General features: G+C 44.2%; 1 protein-coding gene across 1 annotated transcript; it reads right to left on the reverse strand.

The window, feature by feature from the left end:
• Nucleotides 1-4,734: 4,734 nt before the first annotated feature.
• LOC137755464 (intercellular adhesion molecule 1-like) lies at nucleotides 4,735-10,234 on the reverse strand. Its single transcript, XM_068531635.1, has 7 exons — nucleotides 10,180-10,234; nucleotides 8,578-8,844; nucleotides 7,386-7,706; nucleotides 6,854-7,132; nucleotides 6,049-6,318; nucleotides 5,139-5,381; nucleotides 4,735-4,943 (listed from the first exon to the last, which is right to left on the reverse strand). The coding sequence occupies exons 1-7, from the start codon at nucleotides 10,232-10,234 to the stop codon at nucleotides 4,735-4,737; spliced, it is 1,644 nt and encodes a 547-aa protein (XP_068387736.1).
• Between the last annotated feature and the right edge of the window lie 4,796 nt (nucleotides 10,235-15,030).

The raw sequence follows: 15,030 nt of genomic DNA on the forward strand, positions 1-15,030 counted from the left end.
CCATAGGTTTTGGATCATCGTGTTTTTATTGTCATTTGTCTCTAGGTATTTTTTGATTTCCTCTTTGATTTCTTCAGTGATCTCTTGGTTATTTAGTAACGTATTGTTTAGCCTCCATGGGTTTGTGCTTTTTACGTTTTTTCCCCTGTAGTTCATTTCTAATCTCATAGCATTGTGGTCAGAAAAGATGCTTGATATGATTTCAATTTTCTTAAATTTACTGAAGCTTGATTTGTGACCCAAGATGCGATCTATCCTGGAGAATGTTCCGTGCGCACTTGAGAAGAAAGTGTAATCTGCTGTTTTTGGATGGAATGTCCTACAAATATCAATTAAATCTATCTGGTCTATTGTGTCATTTAAAGCTTCTGTTTCCTTATTTATTTTCATTTTGGATGATCTGTCCATTGGGGTAAGTGAGGTGTTAAAGTCCCCCACTATTATTGTGTTACTGTCGATTTCCTCTTTTATAGCTGTTAGCAGTTGCCTTATGTATTGAGGTGCTCCTATGTTGGGTGCATATATATTTATAATTGTTATATCTTTTTCTTGGATTGATCCCTGGATCATTATGTAGTGTCCTTCCTTGTCTCTTGTAACATTCTTTATTTTAAAGTCTATTTTATCTTATATGAGTATTGCTACTCCAGCTGTCTTTTGATTTCCATTTGCATGGAATATCTTTTTCCATCCCCTCACTTTCAGTCTGTATGTGTCCCTAGGTCTGAGGTGGGTCTCTTGTAGACAGCATATAGATGGGTCTTGTTTTTGTATCCATTCAGCAAGACTGTGTCTTTTGGTTGGAGCATTTAATCCATTCACGTTTAAGGCAATTATTGATATGTTCATTCCTATGACCATTTTCTTAATTGTTTTGGGTTTGTTTTTGTAGGTCCTTTTCTTCTCTTGTGTTTCCTACTTAGAGAAGTTCCTTTAGCATTTGTTGTTAGAGCTGGTTTGGTGGTGCTGAATTCTCTTAGCTTTTGCTTGTCTGTAAAGCTTTTGATTTCTCTATCGAATCTGAATGAGATCCTTGCTGGGTAGAGTAATCTTGGTTGTAGGCTCTTCCCTTTCATCACTTTAAGTATATCATGCCACTCCCTTCTGGCTTGTAGAGTCTCTGCTGAGAAATCAGCTGTTAACCTTATGGGAGTTCCCTTGTATGTTATGTGTCATTTTTCCCTTGCTGCTTTCAATAATTTTTCTTTGTCTTTAATTTTTGCCAATTTGATTACTGTGTGTCTCGGCGTGTTTCTCCTTGGGTTTATCCTGTATGGGACTTGCTGTGCTTCCTGGATTTGGGTGGCTATTTCCTTTCCCATGTTAGGGAAGTCTTCAACTATAATCTCTTCAAATATTTTCTCTGGTCCTTTCTCTCTCTCTTCTCCTTCTGGGACCCCTGTAATGCGAATGTTGTTGCATTTAATGTTGTCCCAGAGGTCTCTTAGGCTGTCTTCATTTCTTTTCATTCTTTTTTCTTTAGTTTGTTCTGCAGCAGTGAATTCCACCATTCTGTCTTCCAGGTCACTTATCCGTTCTTCTGCCTCAGTTATTCTGCTATTCATTCCTTCTAATGTAGTTTTCATTTCAGTTATTGAATTGTTTATCTCTGTTTCTTTCTAGGTCTTTGTTAAACATTTCTTGCATCTTCTCGATCTTTGCCTCCATTCTTTTTCCGAGGTCCTGGATCATCTTCACTATCATTATTCTGAATTCTTTTTCTGGAAGGTTGCCTATCTCCACTTCATTTAGTTGTTTTTCTGGGGTTTTATCTTGTTCCTTCATCTGGTACATAGCCCTCTGCCTTTTCATCTTGTCTATCTTTCTGTGAATGTGGTTTTTGTTCCACAGGCTTGCAGGATTGTAGTTCTTCTTGCTTCTGCTGTCTGCCCTCTGGTGGATGAGGCTATCTAAGAGGCTTGTGTAAGTTTCCTGATGGGAGGGACTGGTGGTGGGTAGAGCTCGGATTTCTGTCTCTTGCTTTCAGTTTATTATGGGTGTGATTACCACCAGCATTATATAGTAAAAACTAATACTTGTAAATACATGTATATGACACTATGCTAGTGTTTTTACCAGTACTATGTCATTTCTTTCCAAATATAATTATGTAATAGATAAATGCTGTTATTATCATCCCTATAGTAAGAAGCTTCATTGAAGATTTTTGTTTTCTCAGGTCTAAAAGTGAGTCACCTTGACTTTCCTAAGAGGATAAATTTTGGAGTATTAAAGGTAGCTCTCTTCACCTGGAGATAATCAGGGTAGCTGCAGTTAAGTGTTAGCTGGTTACTCTATTTTCAGAAAAGGAGTATGATCAAAACCTTTTAGGGGGTGGGGCCCCTGGGAGACACTAAAGGCAGCTACCCTTAGAAGGGTGAGCAGTGGCCAGCTGTATAACTCTGGAAAAAACATGTAACAAGATCCTTTGTGCTTTAAGAATTGACTAGGAGGGGCCACTTGACCCCTGGTTGTGTGGACCCCTGGGGAGAGAAAGGAAGCAGAGGTTCCAAATCTACAAGGGAAAGAGCCTACCCAAATCTGAGAAGCCTTGGAGGACAGCTAATCCAAAGTACCCAGCTCTAAGAACTGTAACCCTGGAAATCCATGCAAGGCATCACCAAAGCTGGACCAAGCCCTGGGAAGCCGATCGTCCTCCCTGGAGGATCCTCGGCAGCCCACCTGGGAACCTGGATTTGTAGTACCGCAAGGTTTGATGGACTGTGTAGGACACTGTCAACAGTGACACCATGTGGCAGTGAGAAGCAAAGGCAGGAGCAGGCTAAGCCTCCAGGCTCCCCAAGGTGGACCAAGAAGTCAGAATGACCCCCTTCCTCCCTCCTGTTTAGGATTCACTGTGCCACAGAGCACTGGGGCCATGAGGTGGGGTTTGCAGATACGAGACAGCTACAGACCTGATGCAGCTGATCCCCAGACACTGAAATGACTGAAGATTCCCGGATGAGGCAACTCCATACTCCTCTTTCTAACTTATTTCCCCAAGTGCTCAATTCAGAAAAGTGGATAATTTCTATTACTCACATGATGAGAGAGCAGTGGCTAGTATATTTAGTAGAATAATTGAAGCGGAGAAGGTCATTTTGGAGGGCTGCTGTTTTGTAAAGTCAAACGGGGTACTTCCAAGCTCCCCCCAGGAAGCCTTCCTTGATCCTGAGTTAGGTGTTCTCCTAAGGACTTGTGCTTCCCCATTCATAGCATTTAAGGTGCAATTGTGCTTTCCTGTTGACGTGCTCTAGCTTGTAGCAGCAGGGACAGTATTTTGTTCACCATTGTATCCCTGCTGCTTTGTATGTGTTGAAACGAAAGGATTATTTTATAGCTAATCCATAACCCAGACTCAGGAAAGGTCTGGGAAGAATGAGACAGTTTTTTCACTTTGATGCCTGATGCTGTGTTCTTTCTATCTGGTGTCTTCAATTTGGAAGGCTGTGGACCTCTATCTGGAAGTCTGGACTTTAGTTTTGAAGGCAAGTCAAAAAGGCTGCTTCCTGAACTAATGCACCACCTGCCCTGGGCTGTTTGGTTATGCTACCAACTTGATATTCTTTTCATAGAAGTTGTTCTCAAAGTGCAACTATGTGACTTAATAAAAACTTTCAGCAGTGACACAGAAGAGAAATACTTTCAGAGGTCGTAAAATCACTTTTACTTTTTATCATTTCCAACATTTCAGTGACCCATACATGACTGATTTGGGAGAAAAGACCTGGTTTTACAATTCTTCATGTCTTCTCTAGGGGGTGAATATAATCTTTCCAAAGAACAGAGAAGGAAGCTCAATCATATAGTGAACATTGTCACAGGAGGAGTCCTCCTGAAGCTTAAAGGGAAGTTTGCAGACGTATAAAAATATATACTTCTTTATATAAAAGGAGAATAAACATTGGAACTCTACCCTAAGAGCTTGTACAGGTAAAAAAAAATTAATATGTTTAATGTGAACTCACAGATGATCTACTCTATAATGGATTATGAAAAGGAATTCAGAGATGTTTGGAGCTCAATTTCATGGAAGAACTCTACCTTCCGTTTCAGGGACAGAACACTGGGCTAGAAAAGCTGCTTGTCTGACCCAGTGTGGAATTTCTTATGATTTGTGTACTCCTCTATGGCACACAATAGATGGTTAGTGAGTTGAAGCCTAACCAGACACTGAGCCTTAATGATGTCATCAAGCTCAGCTCTGGGAGCCAGCATTCCAGAACCCCAGGCTAGGGGAGCACAGGAATGTGTAGGGGGGAATCGGGTTCTGATTCCTAGCCCTTTGTTTGGTATTGACTCCCTTCAAACCCCAGTCCCCAGACTAAGAAATTTGTTCCCACTTAGTCATGAGGAAACCCTGAGAAATGAGTTGTATTTCAGAGATATTTCTGGCTATCTCTTCAGTCTGATGTTTGGGAGCAAAGGGCAGTGGGAATGGGGGTGACAAGGCACAGGCAGGATCTTCTTTTCTGAATCTGAGAGTGGACTGATTAAGCACACAGCAAGGAGCAAAAGGCCCTCTCACCAGGTGAACACTGAGACTGAATTCCTACTCAGAGGAGTTGAGCTTGTGGGTGGATTGGATCCACAGGACATGAGGGCCTGAAACACTGTTTTATGGGACCACAGAACACAAAGGATAATGTCTCTTCCTTTCTCTTCTACTCCCTCTTCCCTCCCTCAGGAAACCCCGGTAGTAGAGGGTGCCTTCAACCAAATAGCTGTTTCTAACTAACAGTTCTGTGCATTGTGCTTTTCTGCTTGTTGAACAGCAAACTGGCTTTCCTCCTCTTTGTTCTTCTCCTTCTGCCTACAGGGCAAGTTCCTCCTCTCTATCTTGCAGGGCCGATAGTTCAAGTACAGTGCTATGACGATTACGCCCACTCCAAGGGTGACAATAATAATGACGAAGATGGTGGAACTGACTCCTTCAACCAGTCCTGCCCAAGCACAGAAGACAGAGAAGTGGGAGTGTTCGAGGGCAGGAGAATCGCCCCAGCCCAGCCCACAAGGCCCATTTGTCAGTCTCACCCTCCCCAGCCCACCAAAATCTTTCTTCTTTCCATGTTTGGTTAAGAATCCCAACCCCTGGGGGATTTCCATCCTGGGCCTGGCAGCAGGGGAGCTGCAGTCACCTTGAACAATGACAGCAATGTCTTTGCTGACAGAGCCCAGCTGGTTAGTGGCTGTGCAGCAGTAGGTTCTAGAGTGGTCCTGGGTTGCCTTCTGTGGCACTTCAAGGTCAAAGATCATCCCATTCCAGGTACACAACAAGATTGGTGTCGGGTTTCCCTTTGGGACACAGGCAAGCATCTGTGCCATCCCTTCCAACCAGGTCTGATTGCCAGGGCAACCAGATTCCTCTAATCGTGGCTTGTCTGGAAAAACAAGAGCCCAGAGGGGCCAGCTCAATGCGCCACATTCCCTTGTCTCCATCATGCTGGGCGCTCCCTGTCCCTCCCCTAATCCAGACACTGTGTCTCCTCCACCCAATAGCTTTCTTTCCCAAGGGGAGGACCATCAGTTCCCTGCTTTGAGCTACTCTTTTTCCTCTCTGGATGAGACTGAGATGCAGCACAGGGCATTTTAATGGATTAAGACTAAATGATCTGAACTGCTTGGTCCCTGATGGCCCTGGGGTCCCTGCTTCCCATCTTTGCTTCTCAGTGAGTGAGAACATGAGTAGGGGTGAACCCAGAGACAACGATTTTTCTACTTTTCAAAATACAAGTTTTTATGAGGAAATTTCCCTCCTCAGCATAGGCTCCAACTATCACTTCCTATGTTCTCAGCCTTTGGCCCTCAACTAATACTGCCTGATCACTTTAACCACTTTTTCTTTTCTCTTCCCGGTTTCCCCCTACTCACTTTCCTAGGGGTAAGGTAAGCTTGGAGAGCTTTAATTTTATTTTCTCCTTTGATTTTTTTTTTTTTTTTTAATGAGAAAAATGTGGCAACTCTAATAATGAAGCTGCTGGCCAAGATCTCTGGAAATGGAAGACTAATAATCCTTGTTTTGACAAGAAAGATCAGGCTTCTACTCACATAAGACGTGGAGTTGGTTCACAGTGGTTTTGCTCAACCGCTGACCCTGAACCTCCAAAGAGGCCTCACAGGAGAAATTTCGGCCATCATCTTCCTCCCTGGAGGTAAGTAAAAGCCAGGCAGGCTCCCCAGGGGCAGGGAGATCTGGGGCTCCCTGAAGCCGAAGAGTAGGGCTGGGTGATGTTAATACATGCCCTGAGAAGGTCACATTAATTTCTGTCCCTGCCAATGGGTATAATTCTTCTATCTCCAGGATTGGCGGAGGGAAGCCTATAAAGAAAGGAAAAAGAGAATCAAACATATTTCTCAAAACTGGCAGCCACTTCTGTACTCTTGCTGCTGGTGGTACCCCTCGGGTAGGCAGACAACAGGGGAAAGACTTTGGATACCATTACTGCTTCTGTGCTGACTGGCCGGAGCAACGAGATGGTTGGGGAATTTGAGAGCTTCTCCTGTAACAAATGCCACATGCACATATTTGGCTATGCCTCTGCTGCAAGGATAGCGAGATGTCTTTTCATCTTACAGATTTCCTCCTCACTCCAAATCATTGTTCCTAGGAATAAGTTCAAGTATTCACAATCACTCTGTAAGCAGGATGGCCTAAGGAAACAGGGTGAGGGCTAGATAGAACTACTGCCTCAGCGCACCCCTGCACTTAGAGAAAGATGAAAACTAATGTTCACTTTGGAGTATACCTAGCAAAGATTAGTAGGGATATTTGCAGTTGAATCACCAAGCCTTTACTATGGACGTTTTCAATGGCAGAGAACTGTCAAGGGAAGGGAAGAGGCAGGTTACTTACTATAGATATGCACTGGCTCTCTTGTTTTGTGTTCCACTGAACCCAGAGATACAAGGCAAGACAGCTCCTGATCACCAGTCTCCATGGCCCGAGCAGTGGCATTGGCCCATACTGTGTCTCCCTCCCAGGAGAGGAAGGGCCTAAGCTCCTGGTCTCCCAGGAACATGTGGATCATTACCTCTTCAGCTGGGAACACCCTAACCACCTCACAGCTCATGGTCTCTGCCATCCCAACTTCCAGAAGTGAAGAGACCCAGATTTGGGGGTTCTGAGAGAATTCTGCCAAGAAATGAGGAAAAGGAAAGAAAGGAGAAAAGCCATGATAAATCACATGTCATATAGGACCCCACAATGTAGGGAGTGGGGCTAGAAGCTCTCTGTCCCCCACGGTGAGTTTAAAACTCAAGTAAAGGTGGAGCTCAATTACCCTTACACCCTCATCCTAAACACTATGGGAAATCAGTGCCAAAGGCCAAGGTAAGCTGAGGAAAATGAGCCCCAGGATTCCTTCCACACCTGGGCTCTGACTCACCAAAGATTCGGAGCACCTTGATGGCTGAGCTGCTGCAAAAGAGCCCTCCACCATGTGAACTCAGGTCCAGTTCTGCATGGCAGGAGAAATTGCACCTGTCATCCTCCCTTTGGGCTTTGACACTGATGGTGACCTCAGCTCTTTGGGAGGCCACAGCCAAGCTCCTAAAATTCTTTCTATGTAGTTCTTGGTTATCCTGGAGAAGGGTAAGGGTGAGGTTTTCCAGGGGTGTGACACTGGGCACGTGGCATGTCACTGTAAAGGCTTCATCCACAGCCACCCATTCAGGCTGCAGCTCCATGGTCACTTGCTCTGGTGGCTCTTTAAGACAAAAAAGGTGGGCTTGATGAGAGAAAGATACTCAACTCTCCAGAAAGAAATGGTATAGGACAGGAAGCCTGTGACAGAAGGTGACCACTACTCTTAAACCATCTGATGAACAGTGTCAGCTTTCTGCCCTAGATGAGATGACTTAGCCTTCTTCTTCCCATCGAAGGTGGCTAAAGCCAAGAAATGTAACTGTTGAGGGGCCCCCTGCTTTGATAGTTGCTGCCATTCTGGAGAGCTTTCCTCTCTTACCAGAGGCGCTTCAGAGGCATGAGCAACTTCTGAGGAGCTTCTTACCGTCACATGAAAACTACACCCTAGCTAACCAAGCTCTGACACCCCAGAGATCACACTTATTCTTATGGCTACATCTTTGCCAATGCTGTTTGCCTACCTGAAAGAGGCTCCTCACCCATTCCCATCACTTCAAAACCTAACCATTTGCAGGAGTGAAACTCAAGAGACTCCTTTTCTGTGGAGACTTCTCCAACTACCCCAGCCTACAAAGACCCCGCTTCCCCTAATCCCTGTTTATTCTAAAAATTTGTGACAAATAATTCAACACTAATTTTATACTTTTTTGATAATTTATAAATTAGCATCATTAGCAAATGCCTCCTGTATTTGAACATATTCTCAAAGCACAGAGGTCTGGAGGCGCTCTATGGTCTGCTCCTAATTTAAAGGCCTACACCAAAGGGAAACAGAAATAATTGGCTCTAGAATCCCTACAGTAGGACAGAAATCTTTATTAAGGGCCACAATTCTCTCCCCTAAAAGAAGTCTCTTTCTAATTATTCCCTAAAGAAGACACAGTCATGCTCCCCCACTCTTCCCTTCCTCCCCAGCCCTCAGCCCCACTCACGGTACACAGTGATGCCAAGGCTTATGTCCTTTTGGATCCCTGCACAAGAGAAGAAGCACTGCAGGATGGAATTCTGTGTGACATCTTCCAGGAGAAACTCCTTCCACTGAGGCCCTTTGCCCACCTGGGTTTTGTTTAATAAGGTCTCAATTCCACTGGGTCCCGGGTCTGGACATGTGGTGCTGCAGTTGACCATTAGGGACTGCCCATACTTTACACGGGCCTGATGTGGCCAAACAGAAACCTCAAATAGGTCTTCCGCAGCCCCTGAAAAGGTCAACCACATATGCCATAGACTCTGGTGAGGACCACAAGAGCCAAGAAAGAAAATACAGAGCCTATTCTATCTAGTTACAGGTTAGAGAAGAGGAAACCTACCCTGAATAAAAGGGTACAGGGGACAAACAAGAAAGAGACCCTTAAGCAACAAGTTAGAATCCTGACTCTACCACCATTCCCTCCTCTCATCATCTTTCTTGGGATCTCGATTTCTCTAATAGTGTCACCATGGAAACTATGGCGTTGCTAAAAATCATGCCCAGGAAACCATTCTCTTCCTAAACTTCCAGAAATCTTGGAAACTTCCAGAATTGGCTGCTGAGGGCCCTCATGGGGTAAGTAGACCCCTGAAAAAAAAAGAGCTTTGTTACTTATACCTCAAAGCAGTGTTTCTCAAATTATGGTCTAAGAATTGCCTTCACCAGAATTATGCTGGAATGCTTGTAGATTGCAGATTCCAGCTCCACCTCAGACTGAATGATTAAGAATTTGTGAAGGCAGGACCTGGAAATACTCAAGGGAACAAAACAAGCACTCCTGGTGACCTTTGTGCACACCAAATTATGGGAACCACTGGTATAAAGGTGACTCCCAGGGTCACTCATTTCCATGGAACTTTTCACTTCTTCTTCTCAAAGTGAGACTATTCCATTTTGCTTTGGTGCTAAGGCAATAGATGTTTTTGGATGCTTAAGAGTTTAGTCTGTTAGGGAACTCTTCTCAGGAACAGTGAGAGAGACATCAGGTAAGTTTTAAATGTCTGATATCGGTGAGGGGCACAGTGTCCCGAAAACTTCCCTTACCGGTCCCCTTTAGCTATTCCAGGTCCACCATCTACTTCATCTCCCAAAGACTAGTCCCTTCTGGGAATACACAACTCTTGCAGCAATGTTACCCACTAAGGCTCCAGTTCCTTTCTTGCCATCTGGAGAACTCACTCTTCACAACTGCACTATGGGCCCTGTCCTACGGAGATCCTATTGTAGCTCATCATGACACAAAAGATGGCAACACAGAAGTAAAAATATTCCCGAGAGCAGAATAGGACAGTCCAGGGGCGGCAGGGAGCCAAGCAGAGAAGGTATATTTCTTAGAGAGGGTTTTTTCTGATGGTCTATTATCCTGTCCCTTAATGTGGGTTTTCCCAGTTACGAGCCAGAAACACCTAGGATTCTGTGTCCTAGATCCAAGAAATAGGACTCTCTCCCAAGGGTCCAGATGAGTGAATACTAGTGTCGCCCCACTCAGGATTTCCTATCCTCTTTCTCATTGACCTGTGCCCTGGCACATACTAGCTAAAGAAACTTTCCCAAATAGCCTCACCTGGGCAAGGAATCAGGGCCAGCAGGGCCCAGACACCAAACAGTAGCATTTCCATCCTTATGAGAAGGGCCAAAAGCTGGAGAGGAAGAAAGGAGACAGCAATGCTGGAGAAAGTGACAAAAAAAGAGAAAAAGGATATAGGAAATTCTTTCTTTGATACTCTTCAAGGTTAGCTCCTTCCCTAAAAACTTGCACGGTCTGGAGAAATTGCAGCAAGAGTATCAGTGGTATGGATGTACTAAAAGAAATTCTTGCATCTATTTCAGTTTGGTTTATGTGCATAACAAAAAGACATAGGAAAATATGAGAAATAATGAAGGGGATATTAAATTAAGTGAGATTCCTGTATAAGCTTGTATTGCACTTACCTGTTTACACGTTTGCCTCTATTTGAGTCAATAGAAGATGGCTGTTAGCATAGACATATGAAAAGTGAGGTTTAGAGAGACGAAATTTGGCAGTGTTTATCTGGCACTGTCCAGTGGAAAGTGACCCTGAATCTAGAAAACATGTTCACTCGAGTCCTGTTCTCTTATGGGAGAAATGCTTCTTCAAGGACTCTCTCTTCACGACCTCTATGAAATATCCCTCAAGACAATCCATCTCTTTTTGATCTGCCTCCAGGTTCACCAAGCAACATTTGGATTACTACTTTGGCTTAGTTAAATCTGAAGTGCCCACTTCTTTTCTCTGCCAATCCATACCAAGTTTTTCTTTCAAAACCCCATTCAAGCAAATTTCTTCTAAGAAAGGACTTCCTTGACTAATCCTATCCCACTTCATAATCCCTCACTTATTACACATTACCTGTACCTCACTTTATGCCAAACGTGATTTCTGAAGCTATGTATATTAAAATGTAATTCACCTCAGTGCATTATTTTAATGATGTAATCATTACTGTACTAGGAGTTCCTTAAGAACAAGAGATAATCCTTTCATCATCTTGCATCTGCAGCACCTAGCACAGTGCCTAGCATGTTATGGATATTCCATAAATGAGTGACTATCCTCTAATTCTCCATTTTAATTTTCATACACTGGGTTGTGTGCAAGTCTACCTTTACTTGTATGCTGGTCTGAAAGAGGGTTTTGTTTTTTTTTGTTTTTTGGTCTTTTTTTATACACGCATAAAACAATAGGCATATCAAAATTTACACTCCCAAGTAAATGCTACCATTCAAAACAATCACTTTGGGAGGCTACAAATTTAATCCAGTGATGACACCATTATTCAAAACTTTTTTGGGAAGTGATTTAGAACTGGCTTTTAAGCTACATAAGAAATATCAGTCTCCTTATTAAGCTATTCTGTTGGGTTGGCCAAAAAGTACCTTCGGTTTTTAAGTAAGACTAAAAGACACATTTTTCATTTTTACCAAGAACTTTGTTGAACAATGTATTCACCCTTTTGTTCCACTACCTTCTGCCATTTTTCAGGCAACTTCATAGTTCCATCTCCCCAAAACTTTTTATCTTTTTGAGCAAAGAACTGTTCCAGGTGCCTTTTACAGTCTTCTAGGGAATTGAATTTTCTTCCATTAAGAGAATTCTGTAAAGACCAAACTAAATAGAAATCCGAAGGTGCAACGTCTGGTGAATATGGCAGATGAATCAGAACTTCCCAGCCAAGCTGTAACAGTTTTTGCCTGGTCATCAAAGAAACATGCAGTCTCGCATTATCCTGATGGAAGATTATGCATTTTCTGTTGACTAATTCTGGATGGACACTTTTCGTCGGGTGCGGCTTTCAGTTGGTGTAACTGGGATGGAATTAATCGTTTGGCTTTCCAGAAGGAGCTCATGACAGGGGACTCCCTTCCAATCCCACCATATACACAACATCACCTTCTTTGGATGAAGACCGGACTTCGGTGTGGTTGGTGGTGGTTCATTTCGCCTGCCCCGTGATCTCTTCCGTTCCACATTATCGTACGGTATCCACTTTTCATCGCCTGTCACAACTTGTTTTACAAACGGACCATTTTCATTACGTTTAAGTGGAGAATTGCATGCGTAAATATGGTCAAGACGGTTTTTTTCACCTGTGTGGAACCCAAACATCAAAGCGATTCACATAACCAAGCCGGTGCAAATGACTTTCAGCCCTGATGTGGATATTTTGAGTGTGTGGGCTATCTCCTGCATGGTTTAACATTGATTGTTCTCAATTCATGTCTCGATTTGATCGCTATCAACTTCATCTGGTCTACCTGACCATGGAGCAGGGTCCAGCGAGAAATCTCCAGCACGAAACTTTGCAAACCACGTTTGATACGTTCAATCAGTCTCAGTACGTTCTCCGTACACTGCACAAATCTTCCCTTGCGTTTCGGTTGCGTTTTTACTTTTCTTGAAATAACAAAGCATACCGTGCCAAAAATGTTGCTTTTTTTCTTCCCTCTTCAATACTAAAAGGCTACACAAAAATTCACCAACTTTGATAAGTCGTCTTTTAAATGCACGCGGATATGACAGCTGTCATATACAATCTAACAAAACCGTTTCCAGTGACGTTAAAGACAACTAAGTGCTACTAGAGCCATCTTACGGTAAAAAAAACACCAACGAACCTTCTGGCCAACCCAATATTATTCCTGGGACAAAAGTGATATTACTCAGTCACCTTATTCCCCAAACTTAGCTCTGAGTAACTTACATCTCTTGCAAAGGAAGATCTCCTATCAGTGAAGAGATTCTAAATAAAGTAACCTCAGACTCCGAAGGGCATTTCAAAACAAGTGTTTTGAGTAACAACAGCTCTGCCGAAAAGAGTACAAAAGCCCCAGTTGGGACTACTTCTATTCATACATTCTTTCAGAAAACAATTATCGAGCCAGGCTTGTAGTAAGGTGTTGAAGTTACCAAGATTTACCTTATGACGTAGGAATTCCTGGTAGTTGGAGGGAAAGACAAATGTAAATACAAATAACAATGTACTGTGCCGAATGTTATCATAAATATTGGGAGGGAGTAAAATGAGAATTAAATGAGTTAATTCAAGTGTTTAGTCCAACTATTGGCGCCTAAGTCTTCGGTAAATGTGATGATGGTGATTGTGCTGCTCTTGTTGATGCTGCTGATAATGATAAGCAAATTAATCAGGGACCATTGAGGAGGGGATCATTACTTCTCTCTGAAGGAGTTGAGAAGGTCTCTCAGAAAGGTCCCCTCTGAGCTGCATTTTCTATTATGTGCAGAAGTCTGTTAAAGCATGAAGTGATATGGAGAAGAGGTCAGGCCAGGCTTATTTGAGAAAATTAGGGCAGTTCATCCTCGTTTTCCCTGTGGCATGTTATGATCAGGCACTGAAACATGAAATTTTATATTCATTTTCTTAATGAAAAAGAAAGTGGCATCCCTGATGGGAAACAATTTTTAAATCTTGAAATCCCTTTTGCTCACTCTGTAGACTATACCCTCAATTTAAGGTTTAAACTGTCGGCTATTCTAGGCCTGTACTCCAGCCACTAAAGGGTTGCAGGGAGAGTGGTGGGCAATGAGGGGAGGGTGGCAAACACGCATGTGCTGTTGGATGGCTTTGGCTGTGTAGCTGAACTGGACTTCCTGTCAGAGTTTGGGATGCTCACCATCCATTTACATCCCAGGGGTTCTTGCAGTTTCTTATACAGACCCGAGTCACATCCCACCCTTTGAACACTGTCTCTTTGCTATGCCTGGAATTCGCTTCCTCCTTCCCGAACACTCCTTTACCCAGTTCAATGTATCTTTTCAACGGAGCCCACTGTGACCACCACTTTTCAACCCCGGGTGCCCAGGCCGCATCCCAGCACACCCTCGGTCGACGCTGCTGCTTTCTTTTCCTCCAGCAGCGCCACCTTCTACCACACTCCCCCTGACCCCTTAGGCCTGGGAGTCTGGTCTACTTCCGGCCTGGACTGTAAGCCCCATGAGGGCAGGGCCTTTTTCACTGATGGATCCCAAGCACCCAGAATGGCTGTAGGTGTTCAACGACTATAAACGAATGAATGAATGAACTAGATAAAACATTTACAAATACTTGAGTGAGGGGCTGTGCCCACTGCTCGGATACAGAGCTCAGTCAGTTGTGGCTCGGAAGGCGTTTCCCGTGCAGCGTGTACACAACGTGGCACTCAGCGCAACAGGCCATGAAGCCTTTTAAAGGTGGATGGTATTTTAAATTTTTTAACTATGTGGGGGAAACACTTCAATGAGTGCTCCTCAAAAATTCCGGAGTGTGAGGAGGTAAAGCCCACCAGGAGGCCAGACCCCCACAGATGTGACAGGAAAGCCGGGAGAAGACCCCAGTATGAATCCAAGCAAAGAAAACAAGACCTAAGTTCTCACTGAGGGCCGCTCCTCGCAGCTCCAGCCGCTCCTCGCCTCGCCCGCTTCGCTCTCAGGCGCCCGCCACGCGCTCAGACCGTTTGTAGGCACAGCCTGGCGGGGGCGCACGAAGACGCTCCTGGCCGGAGGATTTGCCTGATCTGCCTAGAAACTCATGACGTCTACGCAGAAGCTTAGCGAGGGTTGGCTGAGACAAGCGGGGCGGGCCGGAAGCTAGGACGACAGGAGGGGGTAACGGGGAAGATGAGAGTAGGGAAGCCTGTATCCTGCTTGGCAGAGAGCGCACATTTGACTCAAGGTAATGGCTACTACATAAAAAAAAACGTGAAAACAAAAGGGAAATGGTGGTTGTAGCAAATAATGCCTCTGTAAGGAAAACAAGGGGTTGTCGGCACCCCTGTGCCTGTTCGTCTGGTGGTGCGTCCTGAACACGTGAGGCTCCCGCGCGGGAGTGGACTGCCCGCGCAGCCTCTTTCTCGCCTTGGTCCTCCGAGCGGGCTCCGCTGTGGACCTCGGCTGGTG

This window comes from Eschrichtius robustus, chromosome 20 (genome assembly GCF_028021215.1).
Source record: "Eschrichtius robustus isolate mEscRob2 chromosome 20, mEscRob2.pri, whole genome shotgun sequence".
NCBI classification, from domain to species: Eukaryota; Metazoa; Chordata; class Mammalia; order Artiodactyla; family Eschrichtiidae; genus Eschrichtius; species Eschrichtius robustus.